The sequence below is a fragment of the Trachypithecus francoisi genome, unplaced genomic scaffold (assembly GCF_009764315.1).
Source record: "Trachypithecus francoisi isolate TF-2019V2 unplaced genomic scaffold, Tfra_2.0 Lachesis_group11, whole genome shotgun sequence".
NCBI lineage: Eukaryota > Metazoa > Chordata > Mammalia > Primates > Cercopithecidae > Trachypithecus > Trachypithecus francoisi.
Window position 1 is genome coordinate 125592 of NW_022681456.1, and position 23183 is coordinate 148774.

Genomic DNA, 23183 nt, shown 5'->3' on the forward strand with positions numbered 1-23183 from the left:
ACGCGCTCCGCCCCACCCCGCCTCCATTAGTCCTGCGCCCGCCCCTGCCGCGCACGCACGCACACGCACTTCCTACACACACCGTTACGCACGCGCCCCAGCCTGGCGTTCAGGCCGCACCCCGCCCCAGCCCGTCAGCCGCGCGCCCCGGGATCCTAGAATCGGCGTTTCCCCGCCGGCGCCCCAGCCGCCACTCCGTGACAGACATTGGGAGCCTTCCGCCGAGAGCGCGCTCGTGACGCACGGAACACGCTCCATCCGCGGGGCGGCGCACAAGCTTCTGGGAAACGTAGTTCGGCCTTCCGTCCCGCTCGAGCGGGATCGCGAACGCCTGGAAGCGGGCGCCGAGGACGGGTGAGCGTGCAGGGCGGTGGCTTGTTCAACCGGGACGAGTCCCTCATGGGCTCAGCCTCGCCCGCTGAGTTCTCCTGCGTGCAGGCGTCGCCTCACGGAAGTTTGGGCCTCGGGGAGCCTGCCCGGGAGGCGGCGGTGGGAGAGGCCCTTGAGGGAGGAGGGGCCCCTTACCGGGTGCGAGTGGGGCGCGGGGACCAGGGGCGCGAGGGGCAGAGGGGTCCCGGGCTGGCTGTGCGTGCCACGCAGGGAGCGCCGGGGGGCCGGGGGCGCGCGTTTGCCTCCTCTAAGCAACACGGGAGGGCTGAGGGTGCACGCCTCACTGTCCAGCAGCCTCTTGAATCTCCAAATCTAATAATAGGTTGAATCACAGCCAGTTTTTTTCACCTATTGCGTTATACTGTGGTTGAATGAGATATGGTTTTATTTCCTTAGTACTCTGGTGTATTCAATTCGCTATGTCCCTCTGACTTCACTTATGCCCACAAGATTGCATTTTAATCTTTTTGTGTACCATCCTTGCCCGTTATACTAACAAGATTTTATAAACTTCATGATTTGGACAGCACAGTCTCTTCTATTCTGTAAAACAGGTCACCGCCCCCCCCGCCCCGCCTCCAAAAGTTTGGTACAATTTGCATGCAGAACCTTTGGTCTTAAAATATTTAGTACGCATTTAACTTCTGACTCAGTTTTTGTTTGTTTGTTTTGAGACGGAGTTTCGCTCTTTGTTGCCCAGGCTGAAGTGCAATGGCGCGATCTCGGCTCACCGCAAGCTCCGCCTCCTGGGTTCAAGTGAATCTCCTGCCTCAGCCTCCGGAGTCGCTGGGATTACAGGCATGAGCCACCACGCCGGGCTATTTTTAGTGGAGACGGGGTTTCTCCGTGTTGGTCAGGCTGGTCTTGAACTCCCGATCTCAGGTGATCTGCCAGCCTCCCAAAGCGCTGGGATTACAAGAGTGAGCCACCGCGCCCGGTACTGACTCAATTTTTTAAAAGTCTCATTGATTAGGTATTTTAGTTTGTATTCTGTTTTAGATACCTTTTCCTAGATAATTGTTTTTAATCTAATGTTTCAAATTTATGGCATAAAATTGCCCATGCTATTTTATCACTATAAGTAATTTCTATGGTGATTTTTTAAATCACTACTTTTTAATATTTTAAAATAACTGCTGTAATTGTTATTTTTTTTCTTTTTTGAACCTAATTATCTAGGTGTTCTTTTTTTCTTGATTAATTCTATAAGGTGTATGTGTACATTAGTCTTTTCAAAAATGTAGATTTGGTTTTGGTTTTTTTGTTGTTTTGGTCTTTTTTGGGGGGGGTCCTGTTACAGTAAGTTTTGCTCTTAATTTTAAAATTTTCTTTTACTTTGTTGCTGCTTTTCTACTTTTTTTTTTTTTTGAGACAGTTTTACTCTGTCTCCAGGCTGGAGGGCAGTGGCGTGATCTCGGCTCACTGTAGCCTCCGCCACCCGGATTCAAGCAATTCTTCTGCCTCACGCCCCATCAAGCCCGGCTAATCCGGCCAATTTTTGTTTTCGTTTGTTTGTTTTTGAGATGCAGTCTCTCTCTGTTGCCCAGGCTGGAATGCAATGGCAGGATCTCGGCTCACTGCAACTTCCGCATCCCAGGTTCAAGCCATTCTCCTGCCTCAGCCTCCTCAATAGCTGGGATCACAGGCGCACACTGCCATTCCTGGTTAATTTTTTGTATTTTTCAGTAGAGACGGGGTTTCACCGTGTTGCCCAGGCTGGTTTCAAACTCTTTTTTTTTTTTTTTGAGACGGAGTCTTGCTCTGCCACCCAGGCTGGAGTGCAGTGGCCGGATCTCAGCTCACTGCAAGCTCCGCCTCCCGGGTTTACGCCATTCTCCTGCCTCAGCCTCCTGAGTAGCTGGGACTACAGGCGCCCGCCACCTCGCCCGGCTAGTTTTTTGTATTTTTTTAAGTAGAGACAGGGTTTCACCGTATTAGCCAGGATGGTCTCGATCTCCTGACCTCGTGATCCGCCCGTCTCGGCCTCCCAAAGTGCTGGGATTACAGGCTTGAGCCACCGCGCCCGGCCGGTTTCAAACTCTTGAGCTCAGGCAGTCCGTCTGCCTTGGCCTCCCAAAGTGCTAGGATTACAGGCGTGAGCCACCGCACCTGGCCATCTGCTTCTTGATTTGACTGGGTAATTATTTCTATTTGTGCTCCAAGAAATGTGTGTGTACATTTTTAAGAGCTGAATATGTTGAAAGACTCATAATAAAAACAAGAAACACCTTAACCCCGTCTCTTCCCAGTGGCAACCACTTGGAAATATTTAAGCAATTCTGGCTTCGAAGTCCTCTCAGTATTTTTTTATTCAACGATTTCAGACATTATTTTTGAATATGAACTTTGGCTGCCTTCTTTCCACATCCTTAAATCGCAATGTAATTATTTTACAAATATTATGATGTAGTTCTCCCACAAATTTTGGATAAATATGTTCAGTGTTTTCATTTGATGACTAGTCTTTTTTTTTTTTTTTTGAGACGGAGTCACGCTGTCACCCAGGCTGGAGTGCAGTGACCGGATCTCAGCTCACTGCAAGCTCTGCCTCCCGGGTTTACGCCATTCTCCTGCCTCAGCCTCCCGAGTAGCTGGGACTACAGGCGCCCGCCACGTCGCCCGGCTAGTTTTTTTTGTATTTTTTAGTAGAGACGGGGTTTCACCGTGTTAGCCAGGATAGTCTCGATCTCCTGACCTCGTGATCTGCCCGTCTCGGCCTCCCAAAGTGCTGGGATTACAGGCTTGAGCCACCACGCCCGGCCGATGACTAGTCTTTAGTACTGAACCATAATATGTTTCTTTCTTGTACAAGGTTTACCTTTCTTGTTTATAATGACTGCCTTTTTTATTCATTTGCTTAGTTTTTCTTAAATCTATGTAAAATGTCTTTTGGTTCCATTTTCCTCAAGGGCTAATCTGTCATACAGTCTTACCACTTTTCTCCTTTTCTGGACATCCCCCTACAATGTAGATTGATCAGTTACTCTGTAGGCATGCAGCACACTGGCATACCACTGGTCTTCCCTTTTACCCTCATCAGTTCCCTCATCTCACCTATGTGTTACATCTCCTGTTCCCTATAAAGCACTTCTATTCCGGTTTGCTGGATTGTAATCTTACTGCCTTGAAAAAGGGTCCATATGATCTACATATATTAAAGTTGTAGAAATGAATAGAAATTACTTTGTCCTCACATTTGTGTGGTGTTTTCACCTAGTATACAAATCTCAATAGGAAATTACTTTCCATTAGAATTTTGAAAGCCAGTGAAGCTGGATAGGAAATGGAGCAGTGTTATTGTTACTGTTGAGAAGTCCTATTTCATACCTGCTAATGTTGCTTTATGTGTAATCTGTTTATCATCTCTTGGAGCTCTTTGGTATTCAAAGATTTCATGATGATGTGTGTTCTAATATTTAAAGAAATTACTTGCTTTGATGGATAAATTCTTAGATACTGTGTTTTTTTAAGGAATAAGAAGGTTCTGGCTGGGCACCATGGCTCACGCCTGTAATCCCAGCACTTTGGGAGGCCGAGGTGGGTGGATCATGAAGTCAGGAGTTCAAGACCAGGCTGGCTGAGATGGTGAAACCCCGTCTCTACTACTAAAAATACAAAAATTAGCCAGGCGTGGTGGCCGGCACCTGTAATCCCAGCTACTTGGGAGGTTGAGGCAGAGAATTGCTTAAACCTGGGAGGCGAAGGTTTCAGTAAGCTGAGATTGCGCCACTGCACTCCTGCTTGAGTGACTCCGTCTCAAAAAAAAAAAAGTTTTCCCATATTTGTTTTTTCCTCTCTTTTTTTCTTTCTGGAACTCTGAGTAATCTGGGGTTGGACCTTAAAATTGCCCATATAGTTGTCTTTTTTTCACTTACTCTTGTTCTTTTAGATCAGCTTTATTCATTTATTTATTGAGACAGAGTCTCACTGTGTTGCCCAGGCTGGAGTGCAGTGGCACATCTCGGCTTACTGCAGCCTCTACCTCTTGGGTCCAAGCAATTCTTCTGCTTCAGCCTCTCGAGTAGCTGGGATTACAGGTGTGCACCAACACATCCAGCTTTTTTTGTTGTTGTATTTTTAGTTGGGACAGAGTTTCACTATGTTGGCCAGGCTGGTCTTGGACCTCTGACCTCAAGTGATTCACCCACCTCGGCTCCCAAAGTGCTGGGATTATAGGAGTGAGCCACTGTGTTCAGCCAAGATCAGCTTTCTAGAAAAGTTCCTTAAGTTTATCTTTTTTCTTTTTTTTTTTTTTTTGTTTTTGTTTGAGACAGAGTCTCACTTTGTCTCCCAGGCTGGAGTGCAGTGGCGTGATCTCAGCTCACTGCAAGCTCCACCTCCTGGGTTCACGCCATTCTCCTGCCTCACACTCCCGCGTAGCTGGGACTACAGGCGCCTGCCACCTCGCCCGGCTGGTTTTTTTTGTATTTTTTAGTAGAGACGGGGTTTCACTGTGTTAGCCAGGATGGTCTTGATCTCCTGACCTGGTGATCCGCCCGTCTCGGCCTCCCAAAGTGCTGGGATTACAGGCTTGAGCCACCGCGCCCGGCCCTAATTTTTTATATTTTTAGTAGAGACGGGCTTTCACAGTAGCCAGGATGGTCTCTATCTCCTGACCTTGTGATCCGCCTGCCTTGGCCTCCCAAAGTACTGGGATTACAGGCATGAGCCACTGTGCCCAGCCCTAAGTTTATCTTTTTTTTTTTTTTTTTTTGAGACGGAGTCTGGCTCTGTCACCCAGGCTGGAGTGCAGTGGCCAGATCTCAGCTCACTGCAAGCTCTGCCTCCCGGGTTCATGCCATTCTCCTGGCTCAGCCTCCCGAGTAGCTGGGACTACAGGTGCCCGCCACCTTGCCCGGCTAGTTTTTTGTATTTTATTTTAGTAGAGACGGGGTTTCACCGTGTTAGCCAGGATGGTCTCGATCTCCTGACCTCGTGATCCACCCGTCTCGGCCTCCCAAAGTGCTGGGATTACAGGCTTGAGCCACTGCGCCCGGCCCCTAAGTTTATCTTTTAACCCTTGTACCTTTTGGGGGAGTTTTTAAATTATAATTTTTAATTTCTCTGGGAAATTTTAAAAAATCTATGGAATTCTATTCTTATTTCATAGAGGAAATATCTCTGATTATTTTTCAAATTACGAAATTTTCAAACACATACACAAGTATAATAGTATAGTGTACCAATCATCCTATTTTGTTGTTTCCTGATGAGAAGACATACATATTTAGAATTAGCCAGCTGGACTCAGTTTAGATTATTCAATTTTGTTGGCAACATCCAGAGCATGGTAACCAGGAGCCAGTCAAACATATGCCTTCTTCTCTCCATCAGGCCTGATCAGGGTGTTGGCCTTGGCCACATCAGTGTCATAGAGCTTCTTCACAAGCCTGTGAGGAAGGCTTGTTGACTTGGTGCTTGTTGGCTTTAAGATCCACAATGAGCACAAATGTGTTACCTTCTATCTTCTTCATGGCAGACTTAGTAGGAATTTGATGATAGCATGGTGGTCAATCTTGTTTCTCCTGAGGGTGCTCTTCTAAAGATACGTGGGCTGCCTCCAGAGTCTCAGTTCTTGGGCTGCTAGAAGGTGAGTGGCATGCGGATCTTTTTTTTTTGTTGCTGTGGATGCCTTTCACCACTGCCTTTTTGGCCTTCAAAGCCTTTGCTTTGGCTTTAGCCTTAGGAGAGGCAGGAGTTTCCTTCTTCGCCATCAGCACCATCTTGTGAAACAGGCCCCATCGTTCTATTTTGAAGCAAATCTTGGACATTATATATTATTTGTAAATAGCTCAAAATGTATCTCTGAATGATAAGTACTCCTTCTTAAGTAGGATATTCTCACACCTGCAAAATTTGTAATTCCTTTATATCAAAATTTATAGGCAAAAGCCAGGGGGTGGGGTGGGAAAGGTATGCCTGTAGTCCCAGCCATTCAGGAGGCTAAGAGGCTAAGGTGGAGGATCACTTAAGCCAGGATTTCAAGGTTAGCCTGGCCAATATAGTGAGACCCTGTCTCTAAAAAATAAGTAAATAATAAATATATAGGCAGTATTCAGATTTTTCTGTTTTCTCATGAATTTTTAAAATTTATTTCTTTGACTCATGGTCCAGATAACGTTTATACAATTTGAAGTCTCTATGGTTCTTCCATAGAAAAATTATGTCTCCATGTTGTTTTTTTTGTTTGTTTGTTTGTTTGTTTTTTTGAGACGGAGTCTCGCTCTGTTGCTCAGGCTAGAGTGCAGTGGCCGGATCTCAGCTCACTGCAAGCTCCGTGTCCCAGGTTTACGCCATTCTCCTGCCTCAGCCTCCCGAGTAGCTGGGATTACAGGTACCCGCCACTTCGCCCGGCTAGTTTTATGTATTTTTTAGTAGAGACGGGGTTTCACTGTGTTAGCCAGGATGGTCTCGATCTCCTGACCTCGTGATCCGCCCGTCTCGGCCTCCCAAAGTGCTGGGATTACAGGCTTGAGTCACCGCGCCCGGCCTCCATGTTGTTTTAGTTCCAGTTTCTCTTGCTGTCTGCTCTTTTGAATATGCTATTGTTGCTTTGAAGTTTGTTGTTTTCTGTTTCTTACATTGTCTCCTCTGAATTCCTCCTTTGCTTTTGTTTTCCTCCTCCACCCCACTGCTTTCTTCTGAGTTCAGCTTACATCCTTTTAGTAGTTCCTTCAGGAACTATCTTGAGTGGTAAACACACACACCCATATAGATGCCTTTTATATTGCTGTCAGTCTTTAGCATACAATTGAATTCTAGGTTGTTGTTTTCCTTTAGTACTTTGAAGATACTATTTTATTGCCTTCTTGGTCTATATCTTTGCAACTGAGAATTCTGTAGTCAGTATCATGGATATTCCCTTGTATATAATTAGCCTTTTTTCTTCAGTAACTTTAAAGTTTTACACATTATTCTGATATTGTAGTTTACCTTCAGTGTAGCTGGTAGCTGGTATATTTTTAAAATGTATTCTACATGGCACATGGTGTACAGGCTTTCAGATGAAGGACTTATGTATCCTTTCAGCTTGGAGTAAAAACAATCATTATATCTCATATTGCTTCTTTTCTATTTTTTTTTTTCCCTCTTCTGGAATTCCTGTTCAACACATATGCACATCTTTAATCCATCTGGAATTTGTGAATGTGAGGGGTGTGTTTTTTTCCAAACAGAAAGCCATTTGTCTTGATATCATTTATTAAATAGTTCATCCTTCCCCCCACCAATTTAAAGTGCCATCTTTGTTATGTACTAAATGTCTAGCTACGCATGAATCCATTTCTGAAGATACTGTTTTGTTTTCTGTTATTGCCCTAATACCATTCTGTTTTACTTACTAGAGATTTATAATGTATTTTGAAATGTAATAGGGTAAGGCATTTTAAAGTATTTGCCTTTTTTATATATCTGTAATTTTCTTTTTTTTTTTTTTTTTTTTTTTTTTTGAGACGGAGTCATGCTCTTTCTCCCAGGCTGGAGTGCAGTGGCCGGATGTCAGCTCACTGCAAGCTCCACCTCCCGGGTTTACGCCATTCTCCTGCCTCAGCCTCCCGAGTAGCTGGTACTATAGGCGCCCGCCAACTCGCCCGGCTAGTTTTTTTGTATTTTTTAGCAGAGACGGGGTTTCACTGTGTTCGCCAGGATGGTCTCTATCTCCTGACCTTGTGATCCGCCCGTCTCGGCCTCCCAAAGTGCTGGGATTACAGGCTTGAGCCACCATGCCGGGCCTAATTTTCTATAAAACTTTAAAAACTACATTTCACGCCGGGTGTGGTGGCTCAAGCCTGTAATCCCAGCACTTTGGGAGGCCGAGACGGGCGGATCACGAGGTCAGGAGATCGAGACCATCCTGGCGAACACAGTGAAACTCCGTCTCTGCTAAAAAATACAAAAAACTAGCCGGGCGAGGTGGCGGACGCCTGTAGTCCCAGCTACTCGGGAGGCTGAGGCAGGAGAATGGCGTAAACCTGAGAGGCGGAGCTTGCAGTGAGCTGAGATCGGGCCACTGCACTCCAGCCTGGGCAACAGAGCGAGACTCCATCTCACAAAAAAAAAAAAAACTACATTTCAGGAAATCCCTGTTAAATACATAGATTAATCAAAATCCCACGGTGATTCACCTAGTGAATCTCAACATTTATTCAAATATTTTTTCCTGTTGTTTAGTAAAGTTGTTTAGTGTTTGTAATTAGTCCTATAACTAGAAAAGAAATAAAACTATGAGGAATGAAGGATTAAACCTGCAATACAATTCTTAACATCTTTTACTACAAGGCAAACATTTTCTTTCTTGAAGAGGAAGCCTAACTTTCTTTGTTGTTATTGTTGTTGTTGTTTGTGTGTGTTTTTGTTTTTGTTTTCAAGCAGAGGATTTCACCCTGTTGCCCAGGCTGGAGTGTGGTAGCATGAACATGGTTTACTACAGTCTCAACCTCCTGGGCTCAAGTGATCCTCCCACCTCAGCCTCCTGAGTAGCTGCGGCTTCAGGCACACGCCACCATGGTTGGCTAATATTTAAATTTTTTGTAGAGACCTAGAGTCCCACCATGTTACCCAGTCTGGTCTCAAATCCCAGGACTCAAGCAGTCATCTGCGGTGGCCTCCCAAAGTGCTGGGATTGCAGGCATTAGCCCCTGTACCCAACCCAGAAGCCTGCCGATTTCCTTTTCCTTCTTGAAAGAAGGGTGTGGGTGTGGAAAAAATAGCCCCATGCACATAACCTTAATTATCATAGGTTCATTTGGTTTATTCAAATTGTTGAGTTCTGCCATGGACTGAGGACTCTTCTAGGTACTAGGAATACAGTAAACAAATCAGACAAAATCTATTTTTAAATGAGTTTCCCTAAAGTGACAGACCTATATACACTTCTGGTTTAGGGACATAGCATCTACCTGTCAAAGATCTTTGTCTAAATAAAAATGTCAGTTCTATAATTTAGTCCCTTAAAACTGAGTTCTATTGATGTACAATATTGACAGAGAAGACTTGCATTTGACGGTTAACTACCTAGTCTTCAAAAAGTGAGAACTTTAAAAATATTAGTGTAATAATTGTTTCATGATTTATTGTGATTCTTTTTTTTTTTTTTTTTTTTTTGAGGCGGAGTCTCGCTCTGTCGCCCGGACTGGAGTGCAGTGGCCAGATCTCAGCTCACTGCAAGCTCCGCCTCCTGGGCTTCCGCCATTCTCCTGCCTCAGCCTCCCAAGTAGCTGGGACTACAGGCGCCCGCCACCTCGCCCGGCTAGTTTTTGTATTTTTTAGTAGAGACGGGGTTTCACCGTATTAGCCAGGATGGTCTCGATCTCCTGACCTCGTGATCCGCCCGTCTCGGCCTCCCAAAGTGCTGGGATTACAGGCTTGAGCCACCGCGCCCGGCCGATTTATTGTGATTCTTAAAGTCCCCAAGCATGTATCTTTTGTATTTACACCATATGTTATTTTGTTATTTACATTAAATTCATTATAAAAATTATCCAGGAGATTACAGTATCTAATATTAATAGATATTAATAAACTTGGGAATGCAGTTCATGGTTCTTCCTTTGTCACTTGACCCCATTCAAGTGTTAGATAGAATAAATTATCATAGATGACAATATGGACTTTGGGGAGGGAGGTTAAACTGGAAGTAATAATCAAATGAACATCTGTTTCTTTTAAGTTCCAGGGTACATGCGCAGGATGTGCAGGTTTGTTACATAGGTAACATATGCTGTACCTAGCAACCCATCACCTAGGTATTAAGCCCGGCATGCATTAGCTCTTTCTCCTAATGCTCTCCTTGCTGCCCTCCCCCGACAGGTCCCAGTGTGTGTTCCCCACTCTGTGTCCATATGTTCTCATTGAAATGAGCATGTGTTTTAAAGTCACATATATACCTTTAACTTCAATAAAATTCCGTGGTAGGGTAGCAGCCAAATTGTCAGTCCTGTAAGGTTATTCTTGTAAACAAGTTACAGAAGAAATTTATATATAACAGGTGTGTTTCACAGGGATATTATTTTTCTGTCCCAAAAGTTAACTTTAAAAAGTAGCAAGTAGTACATTAAATTTATTTTGACAGCCATGTATTTTTACTGGTTGATTCTCTTTAGTTTTAATTTTTTAAAATAACTCATGCCCCATCCACCCAGAGCTCAAAGTGGTCTGAAGGAGAAGCCAGTACAAAGAATCAGGATGGTATTTCTTGAAGTGGGTAAGGATCATTATATTGCATGTCAGTAAAAATCCCAGTAAAGATTTTAAGCGCATTAGACCTTGCTGGAATGTAATGGGGAGGGTCTACAATTTTGTATTCACCTTTCCCCAAATGGGGCCCTGTTTCCAGCTCTCTTAACTGAACCTGCTTCTTTGGCTACAGGGAGGACTTTGGGTGAAATGCATCCCTCCTGTGACTGGACTGGAGAAACAAGAACAGAAACATCCTGATCTCTCCATTCTACTATGCAGGCTTATGTACTCATAAAAATGGCAGTTATGGACCTGTCTTCCACATGGGCTTTGACTAAACAGGACTCTGCCCATTTCCATCTGAGAAATGCTGAAGAGGAAAGGATGATCGCTGTATTTCTGACAACCTGGTTACAGGAACCAATGACTTTCAAAGATGTAGCTGTGGAGTTCACTCAGGATGAGTGGATGATGCTGGATTCTGCTCAAAGAAGTCTGTACAGAGATGTGATGTTGGAAAACTATAGAAATCTCACCTCTGTGGAATATCAATTGTGCAGGCTTACTGTGATCTCCCCATTGGATCAAGAAGAGATAAGGAATATGGAAAAGAGAATTCCCCGAGGCATCTGTCCAGACCAGAAGATTCAACCTAAAACCAAAGAATCAACTGTGCAGAAAATTTTATGGGAGGAGCCATCCAGTGCAGTGAAAATGATAAAATTCACAATGCATAATTGGTCTTCCACATTAAAAGAAGACTGGGAATTACATAAGATCAAAAAACAGTGTAAGATTCCAGGGGAACATTGGAGGCAAGTGACATACGCCCCAAAGAAAATAGTATCAGAGGAGCTATTCCATGACGATCATGAATTAGAGGAAACCTCTAAACTTAGATCAAAACTTATTTTTTCACAGAGCATTTTCGCCCGTAAACATTGCCAAAAATGTTACTCAGAGATTGGATGTTTGAAACGCAATTCAATCATAAACAATTATGTGAAAAACTCTGTAAGTGAGAAGCTCTATGAAAGTCATGAATGTGATACAACTCTATGGCATCTTCAGAGAAATCAAACAGTACAAAAAGAGTACACATATTCTAAACATGGAATGCACTTCACACATAATATGTTTCACATACCTAACAATTTGCATATGGCACAGAATTCCTGTGAATGTAATAAAAATGAAACCCTATGTCATCAATCATCCCTTAAGAAACAAGGCCAAACTCATACTGAAAAGAAACATGAATGTAATCAATATGGAAAAGCCTTCAAAAGGATTTCTAATCTTACTTTACACAAGAAAAGTCACATGGGTGAGAAACAATATGAATGTAAAGAATGTGGTAAAGTGTTCAATGATTCCTCAACCTTAAGGAGACATATAAGAACTCACACTGGCGAGAAACCCTATGAATGTAATCAGTGTGGAAAAGCTTTCAGTCAAAAAACATCCCTTAAGGCTCACATGAGAACTCACACTGGAGAGAAACCTTATGAATGTAATCAGTGTGGAAAATCCTTTGGCACAAGCTCTTACCTTATAGTGCACAAGAGAATACACACTGGAGAAAAACTCTATGAATGCAGTGAGTGTGAAAAAGCCTTCAACACGAGCTCTCACCTTAAAGTTCATAAGAAAATTCACACCGGAGAGAATCTTTATGAATGCAGTGACTGTGGGAAAGTTTTCAGTGGGCTCTCCTCCCTTAGAATGCATGTAAGAACTCACACTGGAGAGAAACCCTATGAATGTAAGGAATGTAGGAAAGCCTTCAGTGTTTCCTCTTCCCTTAGGAGACATGTGAGAATTCACACTGGAGAGAAACCCTATGAATGCATTAACTGTGGAAAAGCCTTCAGTCAGAGCTCTTCACTTATTATACACAAGAGAATTCATACTGAGAGAGAAACTCTGTAAGTGTTAACGAATGTAGAATTGCTGTTTTCATTGTCTTAAGGTGGATTGCAAGCTCCTTGTCTCAGTCTTTGTTCTCTAAAATAACCATTTAAGGTTATAAATGGCTCTTTCGTAATATAACATTTTGTTCTATAAATACTAATTACAGCTTTTTTTGATCCATGGCTGTTTGGAATTAGGTATTTTTAATATGTGAGGTATGTATATTTTCAGTTATCTTTTTATTGTTGGTTTCTGGGTTAATTCCATTGTGTTCAAAGAATCTGGACTATATTTTACTGCTTTGTTGGTGTTTTTGTGAAAGTTGTTTTCTGGCCCAGTGAGGCTGCTATTGCTAGCAGCCAACCAAACATTGAGCTCATTTTTCCTTACTAATGAATTCAGTCTTGGCCAAGAACAATAAGGTATATGGTTTTAGAACTCTTTGACTTCTTGTAGCTAAGGGTAGCCATATCATTCATTCCGGCTGATTCAAAAATAGACATATCACTGGGAACAAAACTATCTATCTTGTCCTCTACTTTTTGCACTTCATCTTTGTCCCTATGAATTGGCCATTCCTGAAGCTGCTGGAAGAGCTATCTTGGGACCATGAAAATGACAACCGTGGCCGAGGGATGAAGTAGAAGAAAGAGATCCCTGTTCCTCAAAGAAATCTTTAAATAGTTGTACCAGCCCTGCACTGCTTGTATTTGGACATGTTTCTCTGTGAGAAAAATAAAGTTTTTTGTTTGTTTGTTTGAGATGGAATCTTGCTCTGTTGCCCAGGCTGGAGTGCAGTGGCACAATCTCAGCTCACTGCAACCCCCACCTCACAGATTCAAGTGATTCTCCTCCCTCAGCCTCCTGAGTAGCTGGGATTACAGGTGCCCACCATCACTCCTGGCTAATTTTAGCATTTTTTTTTTTTTTTTTTTTTTTTTTTTTTGAGACGGAGTCTTGCTCTGTCGCCCGAGCTGGAGTGCAGTGGCCAGATCTCAGCTCACTGCAAGCTCCGCCTCCTGGGTTTACGCCATTCTCCTGCCTCAGCCTCCCAAGTAGCTGGGACAACAGGCGCCAGCCACCTCGCCCGGCTAGTTTTTTTGTATTTTTTAGTAGAGACGGGGTTTCACTGTGTTAGCCAGGATGGTCTCGATCTCCTGACCTCGTGATCCGCCCGTCTCGGCCTCCCAAAGTGCTGGGATTACAGGCTTGAGCCACCGCGCCCGGCAATTTTAGCATTTTTAATAGAGACGGGGTTTAACCATGTTGGCCAGGATGGTCTCAAACTCCTGACCTCAGGTGATCCACCCACCTCAGCCTCCCAAAGTGTTGGCGTTACAGGTGTGAGCCACCTTGCCCGGCTGAGAAAAATATGTTCATTAATTTTTTTTTTTTTTTTTTTCAGTTTTTCAGACAGAGTCTCTGTCTCTCAGGCTAGAGTGCGCTGGTGTAGTCATGGCTCATTGCAGCCTCGACCTCGTGGGCTCAGGTGATCCATCACAGTCTCCTCAGTAGTTGGGATTACAAATGCATGCCACCATGCCTGGCTAATTTTAAAAATATATATTTTGTAGAGACAGGCTCTTCCTACATTGCTCAGGCTGTTCTCAAACTCCTGGGCTGAAACAGTCGTCCTGCCTTTGCCTCCCAAAGTGCTAGGATTACAGGCATGAGTCACCATGCCTGGCTTTTACTGATTTTTTTTAAAGCACTACATAAATACAGTCAATGCAGTCACGATATTGTAGAAAAACAGAGGTATATAGAGTTAAATGTTTTATGTTGGATATACACGTTTGAAGAGGAACATAGAAAAAAATATGGAAAAGGAATGTTGACAGAACTTTTATGCTTAAGCAGCAGATGTAGAGCCAAGATCACTGAAAGCAAGTGTTCAGAGCAGCAAAAAGTATCCCAACATTTCAGTGTTGGAACTACAGAAAGTTTTCAGATCGAGGGGAAGTTACCAATTTTAAATGCTAAATAAAGCATGAGATTTTGTTGCTTGGTCTTGCAGATACCAGATTAGTTCTAACAAAATACAGAAGGAGCGGCATACGGTGGAAGAAAGAAGGCAGTGACTCATGTTAGCCTCAGGATGGTGAGACTTCCAGATGAAGAGGTTGGTATGCAATTCTAGAACTGAGGAGGTGTCTAGATAGAGATACAAATTTTAGTGACATCAGTAAAGACACTGTAACAGGCTTTGTGAAGGTGAATAAGAATGAAAAGAGAATGTCTGCCACCTACTCTGAAGACGTACATTTAAAGAAACCATAGTAGAGAGATAAGAAGAAAACAAGAAGAGTGGAGTTTCACTGAACCAAGACAAACGAGTTTCAAAAAGGAAAGTGAAGTTGGCCAGGTGTGGTGGTTCACACATGTAATCTTGGCACTTTGAGAGGCTGAGGCTGGCAGATCACAAGATCAGGAGATCAAGACCATCCTGGCCAACATGGTGAAACCCTGTTTCTACTAAAATACAAAAATTGGCCGGGTGGGGTAGCACACACCTGTAGTCCCAGCTACTCAGGAGGCTGAGAGGCAGGAGAATCACTTGAACCTGGGAGGCTGAGGTTGCAGTGAGATGAGATCTCACCACTGTACTCCAGCATGGTGACAGAGCAGGACTTCGTCTCAAAAAAAAAAAAGGTGAAGGTAACTGTTTTTAGTGTTAGGGATCTAATTAGATGAAGTCTAAAAAGGTAAACACATACAGCCATGTGAAGATCATTCGTGATTGCAGTTCAAAATAACAGTGGTATATTGAAGATGGTTGCTAGATTGGGCTGACTTTAGGAATCAATGAAGGGCAAAGTAGTAAAGACTGGATGTAGACAAGTTTGAATAATAGGGTAGTAGCTGGAGAGATTTGGAGTAAAGATAATATGTTTAAAATATGAAAAACTAGAACGTGAATTCTAATGTGATGAATGTAGTATGGTGAGGTTTAATATGCAGCTTAGTAAAGTTTAATATAAGCTTCTGAGAATGGGGTGTAGCTGTTTAGAGCACAAACAAAAGGACTGATGTTTGCCATGAGGCAGAGGGATACTTCTACCATTCTGTCAGGACTGGAAAAATGGGTGGGTTGGTTTAAATTACCTGTTTGTTTCCTTACACCTAAGTTCACTGGGCAGTGGTCGGAATATATGAACTATATAATGCTATTTTGTGTTTCCTAAGAACTACTGTGTGGCAGCCACTGCTAATTACTAACCGAATATATATTTTTTTATTCTTTATGAATAGATCTTCAGTTTTGCTAACAGTAGTATTGTGTTTAGCTACAAAACTACTTATCCCAACCCCTTTGTAGCCAAGAGATGCCATTTCTACTGTTCCTGGCCAGTAAAATACAGATAGATGATTATAGGTTTCATGGTAAGATTATCTGCTAAGAGGAAGGTGGATGAAATACTGCAAGGAGGTTTTAGTGAAGAAGATCTCTATATATTTGAAAGTCCTTCCAAGTTATCAGTAGAGCCATTAGTGGAGAAGACAGCAAAGCAAGTAGTAAAGTCTATGTGAATGAGGAGAGGTCATTTAAATAAAAGATAGGACCAGGAGCGGTGGCTCACACCTGTAATCCTACCACTTTGGGAGGCCAAGGCGGGAGACCGAGACCATCCTGGCTAACACGGTGAAACCCCATCTCTACTAAAAATACAAAAAATTAGCCAGGCATGGTGGCGGGCACCTGTAATCCCAGCTACTCGGGAGGCTGAGGCAGGAGAATGGCATGAACCCAGGAGGTGAAGCTTGCAGTGAGCCAAGATTGCGCCACTGCACTCCAGCCTGGGCGACAGCAAGACTCTATCTCAAATAAATAAATAAATAAGATAGCCAGGAAGAGAGGGAGAATGTGGTATAATTAGATGGTATGAACCTGAAAGGAAGGAGTGGTTTTTACCAGGCTGCAATGGTTAGAAGCAGTGTTAGGGAGCAAGGAAGATACTGGTCCCACTTCCGGCCTGTGGATATGTGGAATACATGGGAATAAGCCCGCTTATGATTTGATTGTTGTCAGGTAGGGGTTTTTTGCTTCCCAGAGAACAGCCAAGTTTAAATTAACGAAAGGAAATGTTCAGGGAAATAGTTGAGGATATTAAGGGAGTTTATTAGGCGAACCTCAGAGGGCACCATGAAAGAGTCTCCAGAAGGGCAGGGGTTTAGGGTTTGTGGCTTTGGCCTGAGAAATACAGAAGATTGTTATGACAGTATTGATAGAGGAAAAAAGATCAGACCAGGGTCATACCAGTGAAAACAAAATTCAGAGGGAGTATAGGTTAAATCCCAGCAGTCTATAAGAAGATGATGGGTACTTAGCTTGTAGTGAGCCAAGATCGCGCCACTGCACTCCAGCCTGGGCGATAAAGCAAGACTCTGTCTCAAGAAAATGGTCCCAACTGCATGTGGTTCTTGAGTGAGATCATCTTGAGGAGTACTCAGCAAGGGATTGGACTTGGTTGGTTGGGACTGGAATTTCACTCTAATTTTGGCCCAGTGATCTTGGAACAGATTGAGCATCTAAATCTGAACATGTGAAATTCAGAATGCTCCAAAACTTGAAACTATTTGTGCGCCGATGTGGCTTTCAAAAGAAATGATCGTTGGAGCATTTAAAATTTTGGATTTTCAGATTTGTGATGCTTAACTGGTAGGTATAATGCAAATATTTCAAAATTCAAAACACTTCTGGTCCCAGCATTTTAGATAAGGAATACTCATCCTGTACACCAGCAGGTAGACTCGGGCACGGTCTCGCCTGGCATCTCACCTGGGTTTTATTGCAATAGCCTCCTAACTGGTTTCTCTGACTTGAATCGTACTTTGCTTTAGTATGTTTTTTATGCAGGTGCCATGGTATCCTATTAAAAAAAAAAAAAAACTTTGTGGTTTTTAATTATAAAACTAATACATGCATAGAAGAAAACAATGTGAATAATTTCTGCCCTACACAGAAGGGAAACCCCAGATTCTACTGCCTTGAAAAAGTAATATTGTAGGTGAGTGTGCATTCCGTCAGACTATGTACATACAAACATTTGTTTTCATTTTACGAAAATTGAGTTATACCTTTTATCTCCCTTTTTTTTTTTTTTTTTTTTTTTTTGAGAAGGAGTTTCACTCTTGTTTCCCTGCTGGAGTGCAATGGCACGGTCTCGGCTCAAGGCAACCTCTGCCTCCCGGGTTCAAGCGATTCTTCTGCCTCAGCCTCCCAAGTAGCTAGGATTAGAGGTATGTGCCATCACTCCTGGCTAATTTTGTATTTGTAGTAGAGACGGGGTTTCTTGATGTTGGTCGGGCTGGTCTCAAACTCCCGACCTCAGGTGATCCGCCTACCTCACCCTCGCAAGTTGCTGGGATTACAAACATGAGGCCATCATCCCCAGCCTATCTGACATCTTTTTAAACATCTTTCTGTGTCAGTGCATGTAGTTCTATTTCATTTGTAATAGCTGCTTAGTATTTGATTATATGCTTGTACCATAATATAATCCATTTGCCTCCAGAGCTTTTATAACAATACTGCAATCAATAATATTGTTTATATCAACTGTTCTCTACACTTCCCAGGGTGATCCATCTAACGTACTAACCTGATCATACAACATTTCACTTTTAATCATCTTCTGGTATTTTTCTCCAATTAAGATAAAATCTTCTTACAAGACCTTGCTCAAACTCTTACTTGCCTTTTCAGGCCTCATCTCTTATTATTCCCTTTATCTTCACTGTCTCCCTAACTTAACGTGTCCTGTTTATCCTTTAGGTATTGTATCCTTCATCTGCTTTAACAATACTTGTCACACTTTCACACTGTATTGCCTGTTTGTGTATTGTGCCCTCTACACTGTAAGTTTTGGTAAGGTGAGAACTTTGTCCCAATTTTTCATTGTTTTACTCTTATTACATGGCCCAGTGTAGGTGTTCAGTTAAACATTTACAGTTCTTCAACAAATTTTGTGCCTTTTCTTTTACTTAGCATTCTAGTGGAAGTTTAACTTAAAAGCTATTTAAGTGATTGTGAGGTAAAAGTTGCAAGGAGCTGGGTGCAGTGGGTTGTGCCTGTAGTCCTATCTACTCTGGAGGCTGAGGTGGGAGGATTGTTTGAGCCCAGGAGTTTGAGACTAGCCTGAGTAACATGAGACTCCATTACAGTAAAAATGCATGGAATTAGTTTTTCTTCTAGGTATAGGAAAATGTTCCACCATAACAGGTGTGCAGAAACTAAGACTTAGGACAACAGCAGTTTAATGTTATTTATATTATGTCCCTCTCCTAGTCCCTCTCCTCTCTTCCCTCATCCCACTTACCACCACCCCATTCACTACACAAGCTTAGTTTATTTTTTGTAGAGCTAGTGTTCATATTTTGTTCCATTATATATTATAATATGAAAAGGGATGAGTTGACCAAGTATTGGTGTGTGGTATACTTGCTTTAGACTACCAATGGAAGCATAAATTAGTACAAACTTACTGGGTGGATATAGTGGCTCACATCTGTAATCCAAGCACTTTGGGAGGCTGAGATGAGTAGATTGCTTGAGCCCAGGAGTTTGAAACCAGCCTAGGCAACATGGCAAAACCCCATCTCTACCAAAAAAAAAAAAAATTGCCCATGGTAGCATGAATCTGTCCCAGCCACTAGGGATGCTGGGGTAGGAGGATCACTTGAGCTGCAGTGGGGTTGAGGCTGCAGTGAGCCGTGATTGCACCACTGCACTCCAGCCTGGGTGACAGAGTAAGACCCTGTCTAAAAACAAAAACCAAAAAAAAACTTGGGAAGGTTAAGCAATAAATGTCCAAAGCTGGAATATTTATAACCTTTAAATATTTAAAACCTAACAATTTTAAACTGAGATATTATGAAAGGATTTTTCATATAAGCATGTATAAGTAACAGTACTCACCTCAGTTTCATGCCCTAGTGAAAAACTGGAAAATTCCTAAATTCCCAGGTAACAGTCAATAAAATGGAATATAATTCAGTCATTAAAATGTAATTCTGTGTGGATTGACATGTGGAGATATATTTGATACATTATGAATTTTAAGTAGTCACAAAATATTATGGTGTGACTTTTTAATGCATGTTATAAATACGTGTGCGTGCATTGAAAATCTAGAAAGACATAACACCAAAGTTTTATCAATGGTTATTTATATCATAATTTTTTTTGTCTTTTTTTAAGATGCCTAGTTTAGTGAACAGAGCTGTGGTCTGTTTTTTAAAAATAATTCTATCATTAACTTCTTAATAAATACTTTTTAAAGCATGATTTTAATATCTCCAAAGTTGTAATTTGCTTAGGATATTTTTGGACAAATAAATTCTTTTCATTTTTTTAATACCAGAATTTAAAAATTGAAAAAAAAAAATATTTTTATATATATATATATATATATTTTTTTTTTTTTTTTGAGATAGAGTCTCGCTCTGTCACCCAGGCTGGAGTGCAGTGGCGCTATCTCAGCTCACTGCAAGCTCTGCCTCCCGGGTTCCCGCCATTTTCCTACCTCAGCCTCCCAGGTAGCTGGGACTACAGGCACTCACCACCACGCCCAGCTAATTTTTTGTATTTTTAGTAGATACGGGGTTTCACCGTGTTATCCAGGATGGTCTCGATCTCCTGACCTCATGATCCGCCCACCTCGGCCTCCCCAAGTGCTGGGGAAAATAGATTTTTTAACTTACCATTTCTATCTACTACCTTTTAAAGGCAAACTTTTTGAAAGTGTTGATAAAGGGTGTGGATACTTTTTAGACTTCCTCTTATTCTAGGCAGAATTCAAAATATGAAGGATACAAATACGATTCTCTGATAAGAACAGGGAATTGTGTTAGAAAAAGCAGTCAGGGCTAGGCACGGTGGCTCACGCCTGTAATCCCAACATTTTGGGAGGCTGAGGTGGGTGGATTGCCTGAGCTCAGGAGTTTGAGACCAGCCTAGACAACATGGTGCAACCCCAGCTCTACTAAAAATACAAAAACTAGCTGGGCGTGATGGTGCGCACCCGTAGTCCCAGCTACTGGGAGGCTGAAGCAGGAGAATCACTTGAACCCAAGAGGCAGAGGTTGCAGTGAGTCGAGACAGTGCCACCGCACTCCAGCCTGGGTGACAGAGCAAGACTCTGTCTCAAAAAAAAAAAAAAAAAAAAAAAAAAGAGAAAGAGTAGTCAGGAAAGGTCTACATGAGAAAGTTAACATTTAACTTGAAATACGAAGGTAAAGGAGGAGTAGGGAGCTCCTTATTCCGGCTCCATGGGCAGGGGGCGAAGGGACAGAGGACGAGCTTTCTAAATAGAACAGCAAGAGCAAAAGGACATATCAGGATTTGACATATTTGTGGAACAGAAAGTAAATCCAGTAACTGGAAAACCGTTAGGCATAAGGGTAAGGAGAAGAGTATATGAAACCAGATTGAAAGGAGGCAGGGGCCAGATAATAAAAGACCTTGCCAGCTGTGATGTAAGTTTATACTTTATTTGAAGAGTTATGAGGAACTATTTACATTTTTCAAAGATTGAAATTGTTTTAAAAAGATCACACTTTTGTATAAAAAAATCTTGAGAGACTAGGAAGCTATTTGCAATAGTTCATGTGTGAAATTTGAATGCCGAAAACTAATTTCCTTAGCATTCACTTTTTAATTTTTTTAATTTTTCTTTATTTTTTAATTTTCTATAGTTATTGGGTTTCCTCTTTAATCTTTTCATAAGTTGCACTCACTTTTTATTTATTTATTTATTTATTTATTTATTTTTTGAGACGGAGTCTTGCTCTGCCACCCAGGCTGGAGTGCAGTGGCCGGATCTCAGCTCACTGCAAGCTCCACCTCCCGGCCTGCACTCACTTTTTAAAAGACAATGAGGGCCGGGCGCGGTGGCTCAAGCCTGTAATCCCAGCACTTTGGGAGGCCGAGACGGGCGGATCGCGAGGTCAGGAGATCGAGACCAACCTAGCTAACACGGCGAAACCCCGTCTCTACTAAAAAAAATACAAAAAACTAGCCAGGCGAGTTGGCGGACGCCTGTAGTCCCAGCTACTTGGGAGGCTGAGGCAGGAGAATGGCGTAAACCCGGGAGGGCAGAGCTTGCAGTGAGCCGAGATCCGGCCACTGCACTCCAGCCTGGGCAACAGAGCGAGACTCCATCTCAAAAAAAAATATATATATATATATATATACATGTCACGACTTCAATTCACCTCTAACTTAAGAAATGCATGTCAAACACATAAAATTATATTTTCCACCTATGAGCACAGTTTCATGGGAGTTTTGATTTTTCTACAATATTTTTTGATGCAATACCCATTTTTTCTGTGTAATTTTGTTCTTTGTGATATTGTGGGTATTCATGATGCAGAATTTATTTTAAAAACTTATTTCTGTAATATTTATTTCTCCCTTTTTTTGAGACAGTGTCTCACTCTTGCCCAGACTGGAGTGTAGTGGCACAGTCTCAACTCACTGCCACCTCAACCTTCTGGGCTCATGTGATCCTCCTACCTCAGCCTCCTCAGTTGCTGGGACCACAGGCATGTGCTGTCACACCTGGATAATTTTTTGTTTGTTTGTTTGTTTTTTTGAGACGGAGTCTCGCTCTGTTGCCCAGGCTGGAGTGCAGTGGCCCAATCTCAGCTCACTGCAAGCTCCGCCTCCCGGGTTTACGCCATTCTCCTGCCTCAGCCTCCAGAGTAGCCGGGACTACAGGCTCCCGCCACTTCGCCCGGCTAGTTTTTTTTTTGTATTTTTTAGTAGAGACGGGGTTTCACCGTGTTAGCCAGGATGGTCTCGATCTCCTGACCTCGTGATCCGCCCGTCTCGGCCTCCCAAAGTGCTGGGATTACAAGCTTGAGCCACCGCGCCCGGCCTTATTTGTATTTTTTGTAGAGATGGGGTCTCACTGCATTGCCCAGGCTGGTATCAAACTCCTGGGCTCAAGCAATCTTTCTGCCTTTTTTTTTTTCTTAAAAGAATTGTTAACATACCAGATAATTTTTTTACAGTTTTTGCCACTTTTTCTGTGTCCTGCCTTTTAAAGGCAGACTTTTTAAACATATTGCTAAGGACTTGGACACTTTCTTCCAAATCACTGGTACCCAGTATGCAGGTTTTGGTACCTCTCTTTGCTCTGAAGTTTCTTGGATCTCTTCAGAGGGATTTAACAAATTTCCTGTCCTTTTTCTCTTTTTCTTTTTCTTTTTTTGGTTTTGTTTTGTTGAGATGGAATATTGCTTTGTCGCCCAGGCTGGAGTACAGTGGCGCAATCTCGGCTCACTACAACCTCCACCTCCTGGGTTCAAGCAATTCTTCATGCCTCAGCCTCCACAAGTAGCTTGGATTACAGGCAGGCACCACCACACCCAACTAATTTTTTGTATTTTTAGTAGCGATAGGGTTTCACCATGTTGGCCAGGCTGATGTCAAACTCCTGACCAGTGATCTGCCTGCCTCAGCCTCCCAAAGTACTGGGATTACAGGCATGAGTCACTTAGCCCCCTGTCTTTAGAAACATTGAGGTATCATAGAAAATTCTTTTGGGCACATCACAGCAACAACAGTTAACCCAGCTTTACCTATTTGTGAGTATCTTAAGTCTCCCAAAGCATTTGATTGTTGCTTTCCAAAAAAATACAGAATTGTGGTCATTCTCCCATGACTGTTCTTTACTAATATTGATTGCATCTGC

The 23183-nt window shown here is 42.6% G+C and overlaps 1 protein-coding gene across 5 annotated transcripts; it reads left to right on the top strand.

Moving 5' to 3' along the window:
* The first annotated feature begins 73 nt into the window (after positions 1-73).
* On the top strand, positions 74-14757 carry ZNF891 (zinc finger protein 891). 5 transcript variants are annotated; one of them, XM_033219962.1, is made up of 4 exons: positions 75-354; positions 5870-5980; positions 10757-12494; positions 14498-14757. In XM_033219962.1, exons 3-4 carry the CDS (start codon positions 10840-10842, stop codon positions 14559-14561), a joined length of 1719 nt encoding a protein of 572 aa, XP_033075853.1. In that variant the 5' UTR covers positions 75-354; positions 5870-5980; positions 10757-10839; the 3' UTR covers positions 14562-14757. The 5 variants fall into 5 exon arrangements, with proteins under 5 accessions (XP_033075855.1, XP_033075853.1, XP_033075851.1 ...); XM_033219961.1 differs by lacking the exon at positions 75-354 and adding an exon at positions 2418-2527; XM_033219960.1 differs by lacking the exon at positions 5870-5980.
* Positions 14758-23183: the final 8426 nt, after the last annotated feature.

Bases quoted from the DNA above. Each gene is read 5' to 3' on its own strand.
- ZNF891 (XM_033219962.1), top strand. From the start codon at position 10,840: ATGCAGGCTTATGTACTCATAAAAATGGCAGTTATGGACCTGTCTTCC. The intron at 12,495-14,497 runs GTAAGTGTTAAC...TTGGTCTTGCAG, and splicing joins CATACTGAGAGAGAAACTCT to ATACCAGATTAGTTCTAACA.